This window comes from Anolis sagrei, chromosome 2 (assembly GCF_037176765.1).
Source record: "Anolis sagrei isolate rAnoSag1 chromosome 2, rAnoSag1.mat, whole genome shotgun sequence".
Lineage (NCBI taxonomy): Eukaryota > Metazoa > Chordata > Lepidosauria > Squamata > Dactyloidae > Anolis > Anolis sagrei.
Genome location: NC_090022.1, coordinates 101,296,329 through 101,318,765, shown reverse-complemented (window position 1 = coordinate 101,318,765; position 22,437 = coordinate 101,296,329). Strand labels below are relative to the sequence as shown.

At 38.0% G+C, this 22,437-nt stretch overlaps 1 protein-coding gene across 2 annotated transcripts in view; it reads left to right on the top strand.

Moving 5' to 3' along the window:
- The window catches only part of SH3PXD2B (SH3 and PX domains 2B), a 124,600-nt gene that overhangs the window by 53,430 nt on the left and 48,733 nt on the right, over positions 1-22,437 (top strand). For both annotated transcript variants that reach the window (XM_060765103.2, XM_060765105.2), the window contains exon 3: positions 13,161-13,236. In XM_060765103.2, coding sequence (XP_060621086.2) covers positions 13,161-13,236 — 76 coding nt within the window. The remainder of the gene's footprint in view (positions 1-13,160; positions 13,237-22,437) is intronic.

Below are 22,437 nucleotides of genomic sequence, written 5' to 3'. Positions count from 1 at the left end.
CCTTTAATACATGCTGAGCAAGATAGTATAACTAGATTTTGGTCAATTTAGACATAGACAGGTTTGCTTTTGGAAAAAAAAAGAAATGTTTCTAATTTCAATTCTGCTAATGCTCTTGGTCATATATTCTCTGCTGTTGTCAATAAGTTGTAAAGTTTGTTTAATTTGACATTATGGTGCCTAGGATTGACTTTCTAAAATAATAAATACTATATAGTATGACTGAGTTGGAAGTGACCTCATGGGCCATCCAGTCCAACCTCCTGCCAAGAAGCAGGAAAATTTAATTCAAAGCACCCCTGACTGGTATATTTGTTATCTAAAATAAAGAGTGGAATTACATTCTATAGTAGAAGTTGTCAGTAACTTTCAATCAGTGCAATAAGTGAATAGTGCAATGATGACTGGAACAGCTTTGGATTATAATTTTGGATTGCATGGTTGTAATGATTGGTTTTAATGTTTGATGTTTTTAATTTTTTGGATTTTAATATATTTATTTTATTTGTATGTATTTATGCGACATCAAATTGTTGCCTATTGTAAGGCCGCTCTGAGTCCCCTTTAGGGTGAGAAGGGCAGGATATAAATGTGGTAAATAATAAAAAATAATAAATAAGTGGAATTCATATTGCCTTCCACTTGGTTTTGGACTGCAACTTGTAGGTAGCATAGCTTAAGCAATGCTGAAAGCTGCGGTCTAATAATGTTTGAAATACCAGATGCCTCCCCTGTGTATTCAGCAATATTGGATCAAACCTATTTCGATCCAAGAAACCAAATCAAATGAACACTATCTCATAGATTTGCTCAAATGAAGCGCTATGGCTAGACACTTGAGTAAAGTATAAAGAAGCCAAGAGGGTTAATATTTAAATTGCACAAGTCATGTGTAGATATTTGGGAGATAGGTGTGCAGTGGAATTGACACAGCTATTAGAGAGTGAGAAATGGATAATGGAATGTTTGTAGGGGAGAACATTTGCACATGTCTGTTAATTCCTTGAGAAGAAAAATATCAATGTAAACTTGGCTCATTTACCCATGTTCCACAGATCAAATATCACAGTTATCTTGCAGTACATTCAAAAGCAACCTTTTCAAACTTAGAGCCAGATCTGGTAGATAAAGACTATGAAAAATTTGACCTTCCAGATTTTGCTAACTCCAGTTCCCTTTAGCTTTAGTCAGTTTTGTCAGTGGGGAGATATAATAGAAATGGTGGTTCATCAACTTCTAAATAACTAAAAGATCCTCACCCTTCACCCCCCCCCCCCCCCGGTCTGTCTGTGTATGTGTGTGTGAAAGAGAGAGTATATGTGAAGTAGCCCAGAGCTTTTTGGTGAACGAGGCATGTTGATTAGAGTGTTGAGTTGGAGAGTTTCACAGTAAAAGCATACTGTGTGCCTGAGATATGAATAATGTAACAATTCTGTTATGGATTTAATTGTTCCTCTGGAAATCACATTATTTTAGGATGAGTCCCAGCTGAACAGGGAGAGCTTTTAAGAAGTACAAATCTTTCCAGCCTAGGTATAAGTAGCCATGTATCTCAGCTTTGCAAGAAAAGGTTCACTTATTATAATAACATTGTGGAAAGGATGTAGGCAAGACTCAAAGACAGCTCTAATCTGCTTTGTTTCACAACAGCATAGTCACTAAATATCTCTTCTAGAGGGAACAGTTTTTGTACGGTTGAATGCTGTGATGAATCATGCATGGCATATTGATTTATCCTGTGGGCAAAGTTTTAATGCCCTGTAACTGGCCTGGTTTTACTTTTGACACTCCATGCTTAGCTTTTGAATGAAATATTCGGGTGCAGTGCAGTTACCAGAAATTAAGTGCACCATGAATCAGTAACTTATTGCAAAAAGAACAATGCTTCATGTGATGAATTCTTCGAAACCATGCATTAACAAGGCTGTAGACATCAGACAAGCGCCCTCCCTTATGTCTTTCCGTAAGAGCCTAAAGACATGGCTATTTGAGAAGGCATTTAACTGAGTGCTACATTAACTGGTAACGACAACTGGAACGGAATATGGTTTACGAGATTGGTTATGATTCTACGATAAGACGGAGCGGATCATTTAGTGTAATTATATTATTGTGTATTAGTGATATTGCTTTATTGTAAATTGTTTTTATATGTTGTACACCGCCGTGAGTCGCCCTAGGGCTGAGAACGGCGGTCAACAAATGCAGCAAATAAATAAATAAATAAATAAATAGATACAGTTTGCACAAGGATTGGAAGACAGTGGCTTTCAGAGAAGTCTGTCCCTTGCCTGACACTGCTACTGAATGTTGACTGGAACCTATCAAATATCACTTTCTGCCAATCTAGAAAAGAGTGTAATGTCTATTCATGTTCCTGGCACTAATATATATTTCTCACTTTCCTTTTGGCCCTGCTACTTTTGACACTTTCAGTCTTGAACATTTCAGTCCACACTATGTGCCTTTGCCTTAACTGAGAGAAAATGGTGAAGAAAAATTATACTAGATCATGGCAATAACAGCTAAAAGCATGCGTAACCTCCAACTGTCCTGATTTGGCATGGATATGCCCCGGTTAATCTTTGCTGTCCCACTTCTTCACTCACTTTTAAAATATTCAGCCCCCCCCCCCCCCAATGTTTGGTCTCACCTTACATCAGTTGCTGCAAAATGAATTAACTGAGTACAACCATTTGTGAATATTTATTTCAGTAGCAGGAAGAAGAGAGGATATAACTTTGTCGTTCTAAGGCTCATTTATAGTTTTTATTTTTTCCTAAACCCAGAACATACTCTTCAGGGTTTCTCTGACTAAAATAGCAGTTTTATTTGCTTTCCTGTTGTCTGGTCATTAGCATTTTCACCATACTATGGTGTATCTAAGTCACATATGTTCCAGTTTCATCTGTGACATTTTTGGTAGATAGAGACTTTCATCTCCCATTGATTTCAATATGTAACACCTGTGTAGCAATCAAACAAATACTTTAAAATATTCCTAAAACATTTTTTAGTGTCAAGAAACCATGATAAGAATTCTGATGAGATTTTTTTCAGTTCAGGACTTATTCTGCAGAAAATCCACAAATACAAGTAGTAGTTTTTTACAGAAAATAAATCAACATTTAATGTAGAGAAAACAGGATTTTTGTTCATGAAAAAGTATTGTTTCAATGTAAGAATATTTATTACTATACAGAAAATGCATTCATTACAGAACAGAGGACAGAAATGTCTACTGTAAAATTTACACATGGTTGATTTTAATAGAAAACAGGATTTTCTGTGCAGGAATTATTACAGTAGTCTTGCTTATCCAACCTTCACTCATCCCAACATTCTGTATTATCCAATGTAGTCTGCCTCCCTCCTGGAATAATGTCCAGGGTGGAAGAAAGAAAGAACCCATGTTGATTAGAGTGTTGAGTTGGAGAGTTTCACAGTAAAAGTAAAATTTGTAAATACAGTAATTACTACATAATGTTACTGTGTATTGAACCGCTTTTTCTGTCCATTTATTGTAAAACATGATGTTTTGGTGCTTAATTTATAAAACTTCATAATGTAATTTGACTTTAATAGGCTTTTCCTTAATCCCTCCTTATTTTTGCTTATCCAACATTCTGCTGGCCCGTTTATGTTGGATAAGCAAGACACTACTTTAATATTTTTTCATATTATTTTCCACTCAGAAAATTCTATTTCTTGTGTTGAAAATGCTATTTTCTGTGCAAAACAACCACACACAAGTCCTGAATTGTGCACAGAATAAGTCCTAAATTGTGAGTGATCTTCAACAAAGTCTTTGCATGATCTTCGAAGATTTTTTTTTTTTTTTTTTGCAGTGGGAAGAAAATTGCTGGATTGAAAGCTCTTTCCACCCTACATATTAGCTTCTTAAAACTAGATTGGGTTCCCTGTGCTTACTGTAGAGAAAAATATTTCAATCACTTTAGTTTGGTTTTTGTATCCTTTAAAATTAGTGAACTTGGCAAGTCGGTAATTTTGTTATACAATTGTAGGATCACGCCATAATATCTGCATGATATCTGAACCCCACCTCTCCCAGGTGCTTTCTTCCTTTGGCTCTTTGTTTCCAGGAAGTACTTGCTATTTGACTATACGTCGATGTGGACACTAATTAATTAAGATGCCTTAAACTTAGAGTTTTCAGACAATAATATATTACAAATAATGGTTGAAGGCCATCTCTTAGACTAGAATTGTATTATCCAAGAACCGAAAAAGACCACTGAAACAGAAATCTTTCCCTACCTGCAAAATAATGTCAAAAAGATGTCGGCAGTGGTTATTTTGTTGCTGCTACTGTTAAAAATGGTTGTGACAGTTTCCTTTTCCTTCAGTCTTTGTTTGTTTCAGGGAGACATTTTTGTTGTAGTTTTTCTACAGTCCATCAAACTTTATTTATATCCAGTCCCATCTTCCTTTGGGAATTCAGGGCAGCTTACAACATAGATGGCAACCATTTGATGCCATGCAAATCATAATAAAAATACAAATACGTCATAAATTAAAATACAAATAATTAATATAAACAATTTATCATAATAACAAATCAATAAAACATAATTTCCAACAGCAATTAAAAGCAAGATTAAAAGCCAGAGCAATAGATTAAAACCATAGCCAGATTGATAGATTGAAAACGAAGAAATTGTGCCAGTGGCTCTTTGTTTTTGGCAGTTCTACTCCTCTTGGGGAAGAGTTTGCCATCTTTCTGCCCCCTTGCAGGGCTTTTGTCTTCTGATCAAGATGTCTTGTCTGGATTCAGCTGCTCCTAATACTCTTTTTGTGGTAAGTCTTTCTACTTACTACAAAAAACATCTATCTCTGGTTTTTATAAAGTGATGCACAGCTGAAACAGTAAGACATTTTTTGATGATTTTGCTAAAAAATGACTTTTTTCTCTTTCTTTCAGTTTCTTGCATTTCTAGTGCTATAAACTATAACCTAATTGTATGCCTGCAATTGCTCATACAATGTGTGTTGTGTATGTGTGTGTGTATCTGTTTGCTGAAGAGAAAACGGTGTTGTCTGATTTTCTCCCATGCCAGCTCTAGCCTTTCAGTTATGAAGCTCGCATTTAACAGGACATTTGAATGTATTCCTTGCACAAGTTTTTAAAATGGACATGGTTCAGTGTGAGTCATTCACATAGAATATGAAATAAAATTGTCTAATTTAAAAATGTGTGCAAACCACTGTGTCTATCACAATGACTGATAAAAGGCTTCTTACTGCTACAAAGTCATTCAAGTAGAACCAGTGTGGTATAGCAATTTGAGAGTTAATTGGGATATGAGAGATCCATATTCAAATACCCACTGATCTACAATACTCAGTGATTGTTTTAGTTTAGTCATGTCATCACAATCTGGCCTTATTCAAAGTGCTGTTACTGGCTATCCCTTTTCCATCCCAGTGACAGCTGTGGGAAAGCTGAAGGCAAGAGAGCTCCAGGCTTGGTCAAGTAGCTTCTCTTCTTTGCCACAAGAGTTTGGTTTTGAGGTTCCTGCTAATATGCTGGAGACCCACCAACTATAATACCATATTCAGAAGAATCTTTGCCTTGGGCACATAAGAATGTGCAACCATATCCTACTTGTACAAAGACAGGTTCATCTATCCTCACTGGAGATTATAATGACTTTAGGTTGATTTATTTCTCTTGTTAACAGATTTAATAGGGAGGGTATCACAGCAGAGGTCAGCATGATGTCTTCAAGACTGGCTTTCATATGTTCATCAGTTTTTGGGTTGGCCTTTTGCTGTTTGTTTTTACTGTTTCCATCTGTGAGCCTTTTATGCTTTTCATATTCTGAAGGTAGAGCCATTTATAGCTATATATATGAAGTTTCCAGTGATTTAATAGGAAATTCCTGACAGTGTGCATGGTTTTGCCATTTTTTAAAGGTTCTGTGGAGGCCTGTGAAGCCTCTGAGGATGAGGAAGAGGATTTTCTGGTTGTAAAAGTGAAAGTGTAAAAGTGAAAATGTTTTTCAAGATGATGGGAATGTTTTGGATAGATTGGTTGTCAGGGAAACAGGCAGTAATTCTCATGAGAATTGGCCAATGATTGACTTTGAAAGAAATGTGGAGGAGATAGGAGGGTTACAAATAACCCAGCGTTTCCAGATCAGAAGGGATAGTGTGAAACAGAGACAAATCCAGTGTTCTCAGAGACTGAAAGATAAGCAAAGGGAATCCCGGTGTGAGAAAGAGTGATGTCATGGGCAAGAGGGAGTATTTTTTAGGAATTGGAGTCAAGGTTCGATGGGGAAATCACCATTGGATTTTCAAGTGTCAAGATTCCTGCCTTGGGAGCTCCAAGTTAGGAGTTGTGTTCTTGGACCTGTATCTTGTTTTCCTGTTTTAAGTTCCATGCCTCCTTTTTGAATTACAAATCTTGTTTCAGTTTTCAAGACTTTGGGATGATAGTCAAGTTCAAGTATCATGCTTTCAAGCTTTTAGAAACAACCCTTGGATTACAGTTTCTTGCTTTTGTCTTAAGTGATTTTTGGAATTCTTATTCAGAGCTGGTCATTGCTTTTTGTTAAGCTTCTGGAAGTCTAGCTCATTGATGTATTTTGAAACTGTTTTTATATCAGATACTCTTTTCTTAATAAACTTACTATTCTTGTTCATCTGTGTGGTGTTTGGCTGAAAAAAGGAATCAAGTAGGCACTTGGGCTGCAACAGGTTCTTCTATTTTTAATTTTTGTGTTAACCAGTATTCAGTCCTTTAAGATGAAAATCATTTCCCTATAGGCTATACACACACACACAGAAGCACATCCAATTATATTCAGCAATACTTATTTTGAAGTAACGGAACCCATGATAGGATTGCCTTAGGATTACCATATATCAGAAGTGACTTGAAGGCACATACAACAGGAACAGCATTATATTAGATATGCTGATATAATTTGAAAAATCCACATTAATTAGCTTGAAAAAAATTACAGTACTGAACTTCATTACTATTTTTGAGAACTCCAAATAACATTTGACTTCTGCTTCTGTTCTACCTGAGTGATGCTTGCCTTTGCCCAGCTGTTTTGGACAATCTGGAGAGCAAACTGATTTTATGTCCACCGTCTTAAGTCAGTTTTTGATTTACATTGTAAGGAGTTAGTGCATGTAAAGCATTGATAAAGAACATGTAGGTCTCTAACTATTTTGAACTCTGACTCCTTTTATCGTTAACCAGCATAGTCTGAGGTTAAGGATTATGGGGGTTGTAGTGCAACAGCATCTGGAGCAATGTCTATCCTTGCTATAAAAGAGCACAGGAAAATGTAAATACCAATACAATTTATGCTTCTTGTTGAGATTAAACCTTTCAAATAATAGTATATTTTACAGAGATTTGCAGTGTTGTTGGACTTGGTTAAAGGGTTTTATTACAGATGCATATAACATTCTAGCTATGGTTTTTGCAAGATTCGAGATAACTTTTTTTTGTCCTTTTTGAGTTAGTATGTTGTTATTCTAGATTGGAAAGTGTATTTTAGGGTATATTAAAGCTCTTGGTTATCAAGAAGTTATTCCTAGAATTCTTCCAGGCTCTGTATAGGCTGAAATATGTGCAGTGGGATGCAGTGATCATTTTATCGCATTCAGCTATTTTGTAAGTATGATTAACATTGTGAATGTTTTTCTGTACAGAATGACCCCACCATATCCATGGGGGGATACATTCACAGGCTTATTACAGTTAGCGAAAATTGTGAGTAATACCAAATGCTATGCAATAAACAACTTATAGTGGAAACATACCATAGAATTGTATTGGAAGAGCTAGGAAATGTCTGGAAGGAAGCTACACTAGCCATAACTAGATCTTCCAGTTCAACACTATGGTAACCATTTTGAGCTTCCTTGTGTCCCACTTAAGGAGAAAGCCAGCATATTCAATCAATAAATCAAAATAGATTCTGCAACCCTGCAGATACAGAGGCCATAATGGAAAAAGTATTTTTACTCTGTTAGTGATACACCTCAGAAAGCACATGACAGAAAAGATTGAATTGTTGCCGTCTTTGCATTCAGTCCTCATACTTCTGTAAAGGCCTCCTCTTTTTTCTATGAAAGAGGTTGTAGGAGGATATTGTGCGATCATTCTGACAGTGCTTCTGCAACTGCATCTTCAGTCACAGAAGAATATAAGAAAATAATTTTGGATACTCCACACACATTTGTGAGTGTTCAAGCTCTGGTACCTTTAGTGATGTGATACCAACTGTTGTATCATCTAGTGGTTGCCATTGATAAATCTAGGAGAAAAAAATGCCCGTATCTATATACTACATAGAAGATTACTAGTTTTGATAACTTTAACACTTCTCTGTGGTTGTGTGTCCCTCACCTTTCCTGCATCTTGGCTGGTCAGCTCAGTGCAGGAACAAACACCACTACTTCTGTAGATGGAAGTCAGTGGGGATGGGAGGCTTCTTCAGTACTAAGTAGAGAAGCCCATCATTGTATTTAATCAGAGATAGGATCAGTTGAAAGGTAACTGTTCCTTACCTATTAAAATTTAAGCAATTCAAAGAAGTGGGCCATGTAAGCTTTAAATACAAAACAATGAGCTGTGCTTTGCATGCTGAAACTTCTTCTGGGATTCTCTAAGGCTTGGTTTAAAGGTTAAATAAATAGAGAACATAAAAATAAAAGTTAAGCACATAATTCAGGGATGGGCAGCTGCCAAGAGGTTGGGGGGCATTAATTCCTATGGGGTCTTGGAAGGCCACACACTTCTGATTCTCTCAATGTATTAGGCCAAGGAGAGCCTCCCCACCCCCCAATCCCTACCATTTATTTGTAGAAGGAAGGAGTAAACCGGACAGGCGGACTTCATGGAGTCAGACTTTGCCTGTGTGTCAGCGTTTAAAACATTCATTTGTGGCTGAAGAAAAGCTAATAATTCAGTCCAAGCAAAACAAATTTCCCCTTTGACTTGAGCTGCCACAGGTGTTTTGTATTATACGGAGACAAGAGCGAGTGGCTGGAGGCTCTAGCCTTTAGGTCAGAGATTGGTGGGTTCTCCCTGATGGGATACTCTGCCAGCTCCAAGAGAAGACTAGAGGAGGATTTGAAATAATGTAAAAATTTAATGGCACAGCTGGCAGGAGAGGAGTTGGCTTTTACCTTGGATCTGAGGCCAACTCTAGGCAGCTTAAAAGTTGGAAAATGCATCTGGGTGACAGTTTTCTTCTTTGTCTTCCTGGAGAAAAGTCTAAAGAAGGGGAAAGGATGAACTGCATTTTATTATACTGTTAGCAGATGAGGAAAAATCAGAATCCTCTTAAAATTTGTAATCTTACTCTCAAGCATATAAGTAAACCACTATATTTTGTGGCTGGTTCTCATCATCACTATATTGTTATGGCTGATCTTGCCTGTCATAAAAGAATGTAAGGAGACCCTTACTGAGTCAAACAAAGGGCCTATTTTGTCCAGCATTCTTTCCACAAAGGCCAGTCAGTTGTCAGTGGAAAACCCACAAGCAAGAATTTACCTGCACACCCCTGCTTGCACTTTCTTAGCAAGTGATGCATAGAGATTTAATATGTGTTATATTAAAAATGGGTATCTTCCATCTTCCAATTCCATCACAGTTCGCAGACATGGTACCACTTCATATTAACAAAATCCAGTTTTAATTCTGCACAGTATGAAAGAGTACTTCCTTTTATCTGCACTGAATCGCCCTTCTTAGCTTCACAAATTGAAGTTTGTTCTTATCATGTTTTATGCAACTTACCACATCCTCTACATCCATCTTCTATGTACATATATAAAAGGTAAAGTGTGTGTGTGTCTGCTTATACCACAAAGACTGTTGATAGGTATTGGCTGCTAAGTGAAGGATTGGCTGTTGATAGGTGAAGTGGACATTTTTAATGTCACTGGGAAAGAATGGTGACATGTATATGAGGGGAAAGGAGCAAGAAAGGAAAGAAAGAGAGAAATAAGGGAAAGAAAATAGAAAAATGAATGCAGGACAGGAAGGAAAGGAAAGAAAGAGAAAGAGGAAAGCAATGAAAGCAGGGGAGCAGTGGTCCCTCTGACACCCAGCTAATACCAGATATATATGCTAGTATGATGTCTCCCCTTACTTTACGTACCATCCTTTTCTGTAATAGGTGCATAATGGCATAAAGAGCTTAGGAATAAAATGTCAACAGTTATTTATCTTCTTAATTTATTTAAAAGGTAGTAACTGCCTCACTGTTTTCTTTTAACTTAATGAGACCCATATCCATTAATTTGTTTTGGCATAATGATGACTAGTCAGTTTTGACTTTCTACTTCATTATTTCTCTACCCTTATCTCTGGTCAGTGATTGCAGGTTAAAGATAAGGATCTGTTGAACGCCTGAGAAGGGCTGGAAATGAAAAGAGAGCAGTTAGCACTAAAGGTTTTGTCTAGAATTGGAGGATTGGTATGTAGATTGGCAAGGGTTTACATGAATCAGAAGCTCCAGTGTGCAGAGTGGCAATATTGTGTATGGAACCAGAGCTCTAGTATGCAGAGTGATCACGACTTCTCTAAAAATGGAGAGTTGGTTTAACAATTGATTGGTAGGCATGGTTTACAGAGGCAAAAGGCCTAGTTTGAGCAGTCAGATTCCTAAGTGCTGATGGTTTAGAATGGTAGGCACCTTTTCTTCATTATGTTCTTTTGAAACTTAAACTACCACAAAGTTACAAGGCTGGTAATTTTCTTCCTGCTGTTGAATAATAGGGATACATCAGTCACAGTTGCCAGTTTCTACTGTCAGGGTTTCATTCTAAGAAAGCCAGCACACAGAAAAAGAATTAAGATGGTTATGCATGATGAAAAGCAAAATAGCCTCCTTCCATCCCTTAAATAAAAACTCAGTGACATGTAGCCATGAATGGTAGTTCAGTATCTTTCTTCCATTTCCTTCCCTTCATTTCCACATGGATCCCATGCTTTCAGTTCAGGAGACATCATAATATCTCGTGTCATCTTTGGCAAATGCATTGATGACTGATACTATATTACTTAGCCTGTGTCTGACATAAATGTTAATGGTCTTCACAGACAGGAAGCATCTTTCTAATAATTCACATCCTTTATACATAAAATAGTGACCCGCTTAGATTGTAATGCAGACAGATGGCAATATAGTTTCATGATTCTTTGTGTGAGAAATGAGGAACAAGACATACTACAGGCTTAAAAAATAGCAAGATTAGACTAGTTCTCATAGTTTTGTGGTCAAAGAAGTAGACAGCCCCCAGTGTGGACTGCAGTGATAACCAAGAAGTAACCCTCCTTTGATTTTTATTGCATACAGTTGTCTTCCATTAAGACCTACTCTTGGACATGGTTTAAGCAGCCTCTTTTATCTCCAGAGCTGGCAAAAAAGGAGTGCATGCACTCAATTGCATTTTTAATAGTGCCCCCTTATACGAAGTGCTGAATGTCAAGCAAGAAAACAAGAAAATATTTTCTTATAATGGGTTTCTGTGAGTTTTCTGGGCTGTATGGCCATGCTCCAGAAGCATTCTCTTGCCATTTCACCCACATCTATGGCAGGCATCCTCATAGGTTGTGAAGACCTCATATGGGCAAAATGTCAAGAGAGAATGCTTCTGGAACATGGCCATACAGCCCAGAAAACTCACAAAAACCCAGTGATTCTGGCCATGAAAAGCCTTCAGCAGCAACACATGTTCTTATAATGTTTTACACACACACACACACATACACACACACAACATTAACACTAACATATATATCCAGCATTGCCGTGGTGTCATTGGGATTGCTGCCTGCCTGCTTTCTCCCTTCTTCATAATATCCCCTTGACAACACTCTGGCAATGGTGGGCAGGCTCTCCTTGTGGCTCTTTTTTTTCTTCCTCTATTTTCCTCATACAGCATTTGTCTTGTGCACAGCTGATAATTTATGTGCCTTACTGAATATGACTGTGATTTAAAGGAGAGGTTTTCTAATTTCTACAATGAATTCCCAAAGTTGTGGAACTTCCTGCTTTGTGAAAATGGCCTCCTGAAGTTGATAACGTCAAGTTGTAGCAGAGATTGGACTGAATAAACTTTGAAGTTTGATTGCTTACCTTTATTTTGTGACATTGTTGTTTTTCTTGCTATATTAAATGTCATTGTTTTCGTTTTGCATTATCACCTTCTTCAGAGACATACTGAATATAGTGTAGTTAGTGTCATTTAATCAAAATTATATCTGTGCAGACAGCCTGAGAACTGGGCATTGTTCTTGGTGTCTGTCAATGGATTTGGCTCAAGCCAAGTTACTTTGGTTATTTTGGATAATGTAAGAAAGCAGCGTGTCTAAACTGAGCAGGATCTCTTCCCTTTAACCTCTGAAGATGTTTCGAAGATTCAAAGTGAACATGTCTTGAGATGATACTTAACGTTTTTATTTTCTGTGTCTACTGACTTTCTCCTACTTCTCTGAGTTGGTGACACACCGTCTGGCACAAGTTCCTTAGGCAGACTGTCAATAAATGTTAGCTTGCCTTTTATGTTGAAGCAGACCATTTACCTATCTAGCCCAGGATCAGACATGTATATGGGGATCACTGGGCCATAAGATTGCTTCAGAAAATTTAATTGTTCCCTGGAGATATTGGAAACCAGCTATGGGTTCATGGAAAACTGAAGATTGTTTTTGTCCCCCCTTGCATCCAGCTGACACAGAGATCAAATAATTTCAGGATTTGATCATATTTTTGCCTGAGGTGAGGGCAGAGACTCATTCCTGCCCCTCTTTAGCCCCAATTTTGGGGAAAAGGTTTGGGCTAATTTTTCCTTGTACAAGGTGGTTGACAAGCTGCCACAATAAGTGACACACGCACAGTTGTTGATCCCTGTTTGAGACAAAATTAATAATTCTGACATAACCTAGGGTACAGTTATCAACTTGGATATTTCCAGAATATTAATATGCAATTCCCCTCCTTGACATTTTGGGCTTTTCTTAAAACCCTGGTAAACAAAAATAAGTATCATCTACAGTTCTGTTTATTTTTCTGTGTAATGTTTTAGCATCCATGATGTTTATTTCTGCTTTTGCTAATTTAATTGTATGCTTTTCTTGTGTGTGTTTTTTTTTAAAGATGCAAATGCTGGACAAATTCCCTATGGAAGGAGGACAGAAAGACCCTAAGCAAAGGATCATCCCCTTTCTGCCAGGTTTGTAAATTGAATAACTCAGCTGTCAAATGGGACATTCACTGGTCTTCCCATTCCACCCCACACCTTCTTGGCATAATACCTAAAAGTGATTAATCTGAATCGAAGAGTTCCTTTGATCTAGTGAGAAAGATAAGGATGATTTAATAACACTTGGAGAGATTTTATAAATAGCAGCTAAACTGAGTATAAGTGCATTCAGTAATCAAACTTATTTAGCCTTTCTTAAAGACAGGCAGCTTTTCAAAAAGTACAGTACTGATTAAAATTCTCTGTCAGAAACATGGCATAGTTCAGTGGGAGCAACCTTTTGTCTGCAGCCTTGATCTGGTCCGTAAAATTCCAGTCAACCCATGAGGGGTTACTCTAGGATGCTTTTTGCCAAGTCTCTAATTCCTAAGCTCCACTGTCCTCTGTGCTGGGAGGTTTCCACCATATGCAATATACCTAGCAAGCTGCATAGGGAGGTTTAGAGAGAAATCAGAAATAGGGAGATCAGAAATAACAGTGGGATCCCACCTGCTGCAGTGTTCATGTTCCCAACAGGAAACATGAGCAGAGAAGGGGGGGGATCTCTACTAATGTCTCTGTTTTAGTCTGAGAAGTAGGGTTCCTCTCCTGCTTCACATTACTCATGGGGAAGTGTAGTCTAGGTACTATAACCCATTCTCCAGACCCACATATGAATGAGAGTATCTGAGAAGTGAGTCATATAAATAATCAGTTCAAAAGGTATTGTAGTCTGTGATAAAAAAATAAAACAGTTGTCTTTGTAACTGAATCAGTTTTGGAGTGGATTTACCCTTGGTAATACTGCTCCAGCTTCTGAGAACCTTCCTGTTTCTTCCTTATTTGATTATTATTTTTTCAACCGATTTGGGTTTGCTCTTTCAGTTAATTAAAAATACTAGGAGATGTTGAAGGGAAAGACATTTTCATAGAATCATAGAATCCTAGATTTGGAAGAGACCTCATGGGCCATCCAGTCCAACCCCCTGCCAAGAAGCAGGAAAATCGCCTTCAAAGCACCACTGACAGATGGCCATTCAGCCTCTGTTTAAAAGCCTTCAAAGAAGGCGTCTCCACCACACTCGGAGGCTTAGACAGAAAATTGTTCTCTAGGTAAATATTGGTAAATGTATTGTTAATATGTTGGCAGAACAACCAATTACTGTAATTGTTAAATCCCGTGGGTTTTTTTAAAAAAAGAAGGATTTCACTCACTGTCATGTTTTCATTCATTCATTTTCTTTTGACCCATTCCAGAAATGTGTTTGTGTTTGACTGGAATACATGTCAAACATGTATGATTGTTTGCATATGATTCAACTTTTTCTTCATAAGATGTAATATCTGTTCTGAGTCTATGCATCTTCTTCCAGTATTTGAAGTATGATTTTCCTTCCCCTCATCTAGAATTTAGATTGTCATTCACTATTTGGTGAAATGGACTTGTGCTAGAGTATCATATCTGATGTTTAATGCTTCACTTACTGCAAGCTCATCCTCGTTCATACCAGTTTTAAGTGTATAATTTTAATGCCTTTGATCATTCTGGTTTCCCAAACTCTACCTGTTTTGACCTGGTTTTGTAGATTCCCTTGAGAGCTCCCAGCATAATTGAGGATGGTATCCTCTGGACTATCTTTTCAAGATAGGTGCAAGAGCCATGTTGTCATCATGGATCTCATCTTCCCAAGCTGGACCGATCCTACAGAAGATGTTGTGAAACATCTTTTCTACTATGTTGTCATAGGTCTTTTATGATGTCATTGGGTTTCATATTTCCCTGCCTCACATGTCTCTCTATGAACTTGCTAAGATGAGTCATCTAGAGGTGTTGTGTAAAGTATTGTGTAGATGACATGTTATTTTTTTGCCTATTTAACTCAGTGAACTTATAAAGGGATCTAGAAGACAAAGAAGCAGAACTTAATCCGGATAAATACCAAGTTATGTGGGCTGGGAAGATCAGCTTCAATAAGGCTGCCCATGAGGCTGCCATCCAGGTCCATTTGGGAAAGAGAAGGGGGCATTTTAGTCATGGACCTACATGTCTGCAATTCTGTCCCACAACAAATATATTTGGCTTTATCTGCATTGTTTTTAAACTGGACCTTAAAACTTATAATTTGTCTGTATTTTATGGATAAATTGCAATCCGGATTTTTAAAACTTTTTTACTTTGGAGTCTGGTGTCAATATCTCTTTAAAAATTATTCTGTGTCTTAAATAGTTTGGTACACTTGTAATACACTAGGGGTTTGTGCATCAGGGAATGCTCCATCCTAAAAGGCATTGTTTAAATCTCTCTTAAGAAGTAAAGCTTTTGTATTCCCAGTATGGTACTTTCCTAGCCCCTTCTGTAAAATCACATTGTTTTACATTTTACATTCCTCTGTTGGTCCTCATCGTTGCTGACTGTGGGGCTACCAAAAGTTGGGCTTGCCAAAATGATCCAGTGCTTGGAATTGAAAACAAAGAGTTTTAAAGAAAGCCCATGATCTCTAGAAAACTAGAAGTCAGAAATTAACTGTGCATTCTTTCTCTCTCACCCCAAAGTGAATGTCATATATGCTTATCCTGCTTATTGTAGAAAATCTTATTGTAGACTCGATCTCTGGTTAAGTCCTCTAAAAGGCTTCATTTTGCAGCTGTCCCTTTCTTCGGGGTCATGGTCATGGTTGCAGTTTAGTAACCATGGTGGTTAGTTCCAAGAGGTACTTTCTGTCTCCAGCTGTTCTCTGAATTGTGGTATCAGCAAAACAAGGCTAACCTTGGCTTGAATGCAAAGCAAAAGAGTTTGCTATGCAATTTTCCATGCCAGGAGAGTGGGATGGGAGGAGCATAACACATCTGGCCCAGCTACCAGCATCTAAGGCTTGAACAAACAGGAATTACAGTTTGGCTGTGTTCTGTTTCTGAAGCATTGTAACCTATTTCTAGAAAATGGGAAAAGACATTTCCAGAAAGGTTGCTTTGATTGCTGCATTTTTTTCCTTCCCCAATACCTAGAGGCTAAAGAAAATATATCTATCCTGTGGGGAGACTAACTAGACTAAAAAGTAAATATGGATGTGAAGGTTCTCTCAAGCTGGCCTCATATCAGAGCTAGACGGATTCATAAATTTTCATCTCAAAAGATTTGCAATCTTCTGACTTCTTCTATGGCTCAGATTTTCAATCTGAAGCTGAAAAGGTATTATCAGTTTCCTTGCTGGAAAATACTTCACTCCACTGGGAGATCCCTTCTGGCCAAACAAAGTCTTTGTCAGCCAGGGGTCATAGAGGTATTGGCAGCTGAATTATCAACAACTCTGCAAGGTCTGTTGGTGTGCCTACGTCACCATCTCCAAAGCAACAAGTCTAAACTCAGTTTTGGCTGCTTTCCGAAACTGGACTGGTTACTTTGGCAACACTATCCTAGGAGGAATAAAAAAGGGGGGAGGGAACCCTTCATCATAGATGATCAAGTGGTTCCTACAGCTGCTTAAGTCCACCCCCTCTCTGCTGTTTTTGATTCCAAGCCCAAATGGCTTTTCCATTCAAGAGAGTAGAGACAAGCACACAAAACCACATAACTCTTCTCAGCTATCTTTCAGATTCTTCCCAAAGAAGAAACTGGGGGTGGGGGATGGGGATGAGGAAGGGGATTAGAAGTTGACTGGAATGAAGTACTGTCCTCAGGAGGTCTAGGTTGCCTGTGTAGTGCAAGTGCTAATCCCTGTTATAAGGAAATTAGGCTTTACTGTGTTCACTTTTCCAAATAGCCAACCCTGCCCCTCTTCAAAAATCTGCTTACTTCTTTCTCAGAGAGCATGCTAACACTCAAATTTCATTTACAGTGTGGGGAGTTTGGCTCCTGCTTTCTATTTCAAATATGCTGCTTTCTGGGAAGCCCTGATTGGTAACATTATACATTGTGGTTTCTGACATCTAAAAATGTTTCCAGTTATCCTGTCCACCCAGCCGCCTTTAGCATTCTTCACAAACCTCTAACACATTTAGAATTGAGGCCTTTGGTATTAATGAAGGAGGGACTTGCTGTTCAGTATTCTGCATTGATTTCTAGCTAAAGCAAACCATCTTGGCTGTGTGTTTTGTTTTTGTTTTTTTGTTTTTTGCAGCATCAGGGACAACAACCTAATGAGTTCTCTCACCCCATTTGCCCCTTTAAAAGAACTTTTGGTTTTCTTGTTTAAAAAGTTTGGTCTTACTTATTTTATTAATGCAAATGTTAAAATATTTTTAAAAGGCTTTTTGTTGATGATCATTCCAGAGTTTTCCTTCTTTACTGTATTTGTAGTAGAGTTTATTACCTCCTTATGGGCGGAAATGCCCCAAGGGCACCATATCCTCTCTGATCTTGGAAGTTAAGCAGGGTCAGCCAAAAAATACCAGGCATCTTCAGGTCAGCAGTTCTCAACTTTTTACTGCTACGACTTCCTTCACGTGCATGTAGATACATGCAGCTGTTGCCTCATCCCTGACATAGTATACAAAAAGACCATTTAAAGTGTATGCATCCAGCCTCACTATGCAAAGAGAGAGGCAGATGTGAATGCATACAACCCAGAAAATTCACAGCAACCCATTCACACTTGCTTTGTAAGCCTTGAAGAGAGGAAATATTCACTGACCAGACTGGCAGAAAGACTGTGAATGTGTTCATGTTTGCCTCTCCATCTCATCACCCCGATGCATGCCCAAAGACAACTTCCACCATGCACACTGGAGCTCCAACTTTCCCAACTCTGAAACTCACTTCTCTCTCTTCCTATCTGACTCCCTTCACTACACTGTGCAACCCTTTTATTTCTCTCTTGCCCTCTGCTTCACATTCTGACTAGTAAGAGAACACTTCAAAAGTTTCTTGCAGCTGATGGAGCAAGGCACCTACTTTCTCCCCACTCTAACTCTAAGTACAGGGTTAGTCAAAATGCATAGGCCAATAAGCCATTCAATTGAATGGCTTATTGGCCTATGCATTTTGACTAACCCTGTATTTTGTTCTTCCCTCTCTGGAGAATGGACTGATGCATAGGTTCTAATTTAATTAAAGCCTATGTATTTATGGGTGTGCTTTCAAGTCATCAGGAACAGTTACGTACACATGTGGACATACAAAAGGCAACAATTTGATACCATGTCAACAACCAGTATACTGTACATTATATTTCAGAGGAAGGAACTGGCAAAAGCACATTTGAGTATTCCTTGCATAGGAAAACCCTACAGAATTCATGGAGTCGACAGATGATTAGAAGGCATACAAGTATTCATTCAGATTGAATACTTTAAACAGGATCCTACAAATACATGTCTGTGGCAACCATTTGCCATCAGCACATGAAGGACAAGGTTAGTGGTGTCAATGGAGATGGTTGGTGACAGAGCTAGGTTGTTCATTCGTTGAGCCCTGAAATGTCTGAATAGGGTGAGCACCAACTGGCGACATACTTCCCTCTTAGTTGGTTCTGTGGCAGCTTAATTTGTCTTCACATCCAGTCACAAATATTGTCATTCTTATGTTCACTCTTGTGCATTGTGAATGCACTTGATCTAAGAGTAAAATGCATCCTGCTTCCCACAGGATGAAGTAAAATGAAATGGCTTTAGAATTTTCTAAATGTGCAACTATGGAACAATACTTTGAGGATGGAGGGGTGTACTTGGAGGGGAAATATGATGATGGACACCCCAAGAAAGGAAGGGATTAAAAAAACCAAATGGATTCTAGATCAGGAATGTGTATAATCTGCTAAATCATTCAGGGAAAGGCATTTATAAGAAGAACTAAGTTTTCCAAACTCTATATATCCATGTTGCTTTTGAGCTCATTGCCATCAGTTTTTCCCTGGAAAGGCTACATAGAATAGTATGGAAAGAAAACCTTGCCCAAAGCTGAAGTTTTATATTTTGGCTGCGAGTTTGCTTTTGTGGAAAGTTAAACTGGAGATCATGGCAGTTTCCCAAGAAAAAAGGAGATTTAAGTATTAAAAAGTGAATTTTAGATAGTTGTCCACTTTCTACTTCCCTCCCAAACTGTGAAAACTGAGATCCTGCTAGTGTTTCTAATATAATAGAAACAAATGAGGGGTGTGTGTGTGTGCAATTACTTCCATTCCTGTTTTGCCCAACCAGAGCCAAGGGCAGAACTTAAATGCCTATCTGGAACCAGTAAGAAAGGCTTGAATCTGAGCTGTCAGAATCAGAATGGGACACACTATTTTCTCTTGTATTTTTGTGGTTGTTCATTGTGCCTGCTGGGTTGGATTTAAAACTGTTCATACTCAAGTGGAAAAAGTTTTATCTACTTAGACAAGATGATTGCTTCAAAATGATAACAAAGAACTGTGTACTTGTGTTAATACAAATCATGACTTTAGACATTTGAATCTGGTAAAACATACAGAGGCAGTTTACCTATGTGTCCTTCGGGTACAGCGCTAACAAGAGCTAGCAAATATTCCACTACCATTGCCTCTGAGGGAACCTGCTAGGCACATTTTGTCTGTCTCAACAGCAAAAGCCTCTCTGAATTGAAAGACTCTACCAATAACAGTGCTTTTGGTAGAAGAAACAGAATAGCATCATCCCACACAGGAGCTCACAATCCCACCACCATGGACAGATGGGGTAGATTTGTCTAGATCAGGAGTCTAGATCAGGGTCCCCCAAACTAAGGCCTGAGTGCCAGATGTGGTTCTCCAAGGTCATCCCTCCCCCCCAAACTTTTCACTTAGGGTCACCCTAACTCTGAAATGACTTGAAGGCACACAACAATAACAATCCTAATTAACCTGACTCTCCCATCAGCTAAAATCAGACCCACATGTCCATTGAATACTGGTCAGTTTATGTTGGTTAAAATTGTTCTTCATTTTAAATACTGCATTGTTCTTTCAGGTTTTTTAGCACTACAAGTAAGATATATGCAATGTGCATGGGAATTCATTTTTTTTCCAAACTATAATTCAGTCCCCCAACAGCTTGAGGGATTGTGAACTGGTCCTCTGTTTAAAAAGTTTGAGGGTCCCTGGTCTAGGTGTACAAAAATGTGGCGCAATTGGTTGCCCTTTACCCATAGTCTCCACTTGGCCAAGAAGCATAATGGCCTCTAGTTGCATTCATATTTCTCCAAACCATATTAACTGACAACAGAAGTAACATCTGAAACAGACTGTAGGTCTGTGACTTGTAGCAGCATCATCCACCCCCCCCCCCCGTATTTTTGAGAGTTTAGAGTATAAACTCATAACCCTTTAGGTTGTAAATGCAACATATAAAAAGCATTTTTGATTTGATTATTTAAAGCATATCTTGCCTGCTTGAGGAAACCCATGATAAAAATGAAATGGATAAAATAATAAAGTTATAATTAAAACTCATCCAGTAAAATGACATAAGCAAAAAGGAAAAAAATACAACCTACCTAATTTTAAAAAAACCTTGGGGGGACAAGTTACTTCTGGACTCCAAAACTCTATAATCATAGAACTTTAGAGCTGGAAGGTACAACAAAGGCCATCTAGTCAAACCCAACATGCATGAATATGCAACTAAATCAATCCTGAATTATGTCCTCCCAAGGTTAAAAAGTCTATTACCCTCCAGGGCAATCTATTCCACTTCCAAACAATTCTTACAGCAAAAAAGCTCGTCCTAATGTTTAGATGGAATCTTTTTCTGTACTTGATCTTCCTTCAGGTATTTAAAGAGATCTATTATGTCGCCTTTCAGCCTTTTCATCTCTAAACTATACATGCCGAGCTTCTTGAGTCATAAGGCTTGGTTTCCAGACCTATCCTATAATGTGTGGGAAGCACGTCTGCATTTTATGATGCTGGCAGAACTCCTGAGTCCATTGCTCATGCATTGACAGCCACAAAGATGAGATCTCTTGTTTTATCCCCCAGTCATCTATTTGGATTCCTGCCACCTTTGTTCTATGCCTTAATCTGTCAGGTTAAAATATGACATCGTCTCATACAATTCTGTCTACACTTTAATTGATCAAGATGTTCATAAGACTATAAAATTCTAGTAGTTTATTTACTGGAAATTCTAAGCATGGTTGTTACCTATTCTTAATTTTTTAACCTACAAATAAACAATAGAATCAAACTAATTTTGCTCTTTTGTAGTAAACTATATTAATGCATATCATGCCAATGTTGAGGGATCCGTAGCAGCATCAATATGCCTATCACCAGTGGAAATTGTGAAAGGAGCTGTATTTTTTTCTTCTGAGAGCCACTGAAGAGCACTTGTGCATTTATATTCCATTGTTTGCTGCTTTTAAAAATCACATAAAGTTTAAAAGAAGGCCAAATCTTTGGATCAAAAGGAAAAGACCCAGTGTTCATAAATGTGGTGAAAAGGAAGGCATTACCGTGATTGCCTATGAAAATGGCAAAAGAGATTAACTGGCCATTTACTTTGATTGCCTGGATGTTTTATATGCACATCAATAAGAAAATGTGGGTTATAAATTTTATTTTAATTCTTATAGCTGAGTGAATCTCTGGAGCAAGCCAACTAGTTGCCATTTGCATTCTAAATATAGAAAGAGGCAATGCTGACATAGATACAGGAATTTCCAGTTCTACCAACTGGAAAAATGAATTTAAAATTCCTTGTGATTTTAGTTAATGTAAGGCAGCCATCTCCATCCCTGGTGAATTAATAAATGCAGTGGGCTGGAACTTCGGACATAGAGGGCTGTGGGACTCTGGGATGTGCAGCCCAAACATCTAGATTGTACCAGATTGGCAAAAAATTATGTAAACATGTTGCTATTTGGGACATTAGCCATAGAGGATGCAATTATTGACAGTAAAGTTTTTGAGATCCTGTCTCCTCATTAGAAAATTTAGTTTGTTCTATTTGGGAAAGGAGGGGAAAGGAATTAAATCCCCCCACCATTCCGGATTTGCCCCAAATTGTAGTTGTTTTGATAAGATTTAAATTTGAAAGTTCCTTCCTTTAAAACTGATGGTTTAGGTGGAAGATCAACACCAGAATATTTGGTGAAGTTGAGATTGAAGGATGCAAGCATCCTTTAAAAATAAAATAATGTTTTTATTTAGGTAGTCAGACAAAACTAGTAACAACAATACAAAATACCTTGGACAATATGAAAAGCAATCCTGTAGGTAACCTGGACCCAAACAATGTAGGGCTTTAAAGGTCAACCCC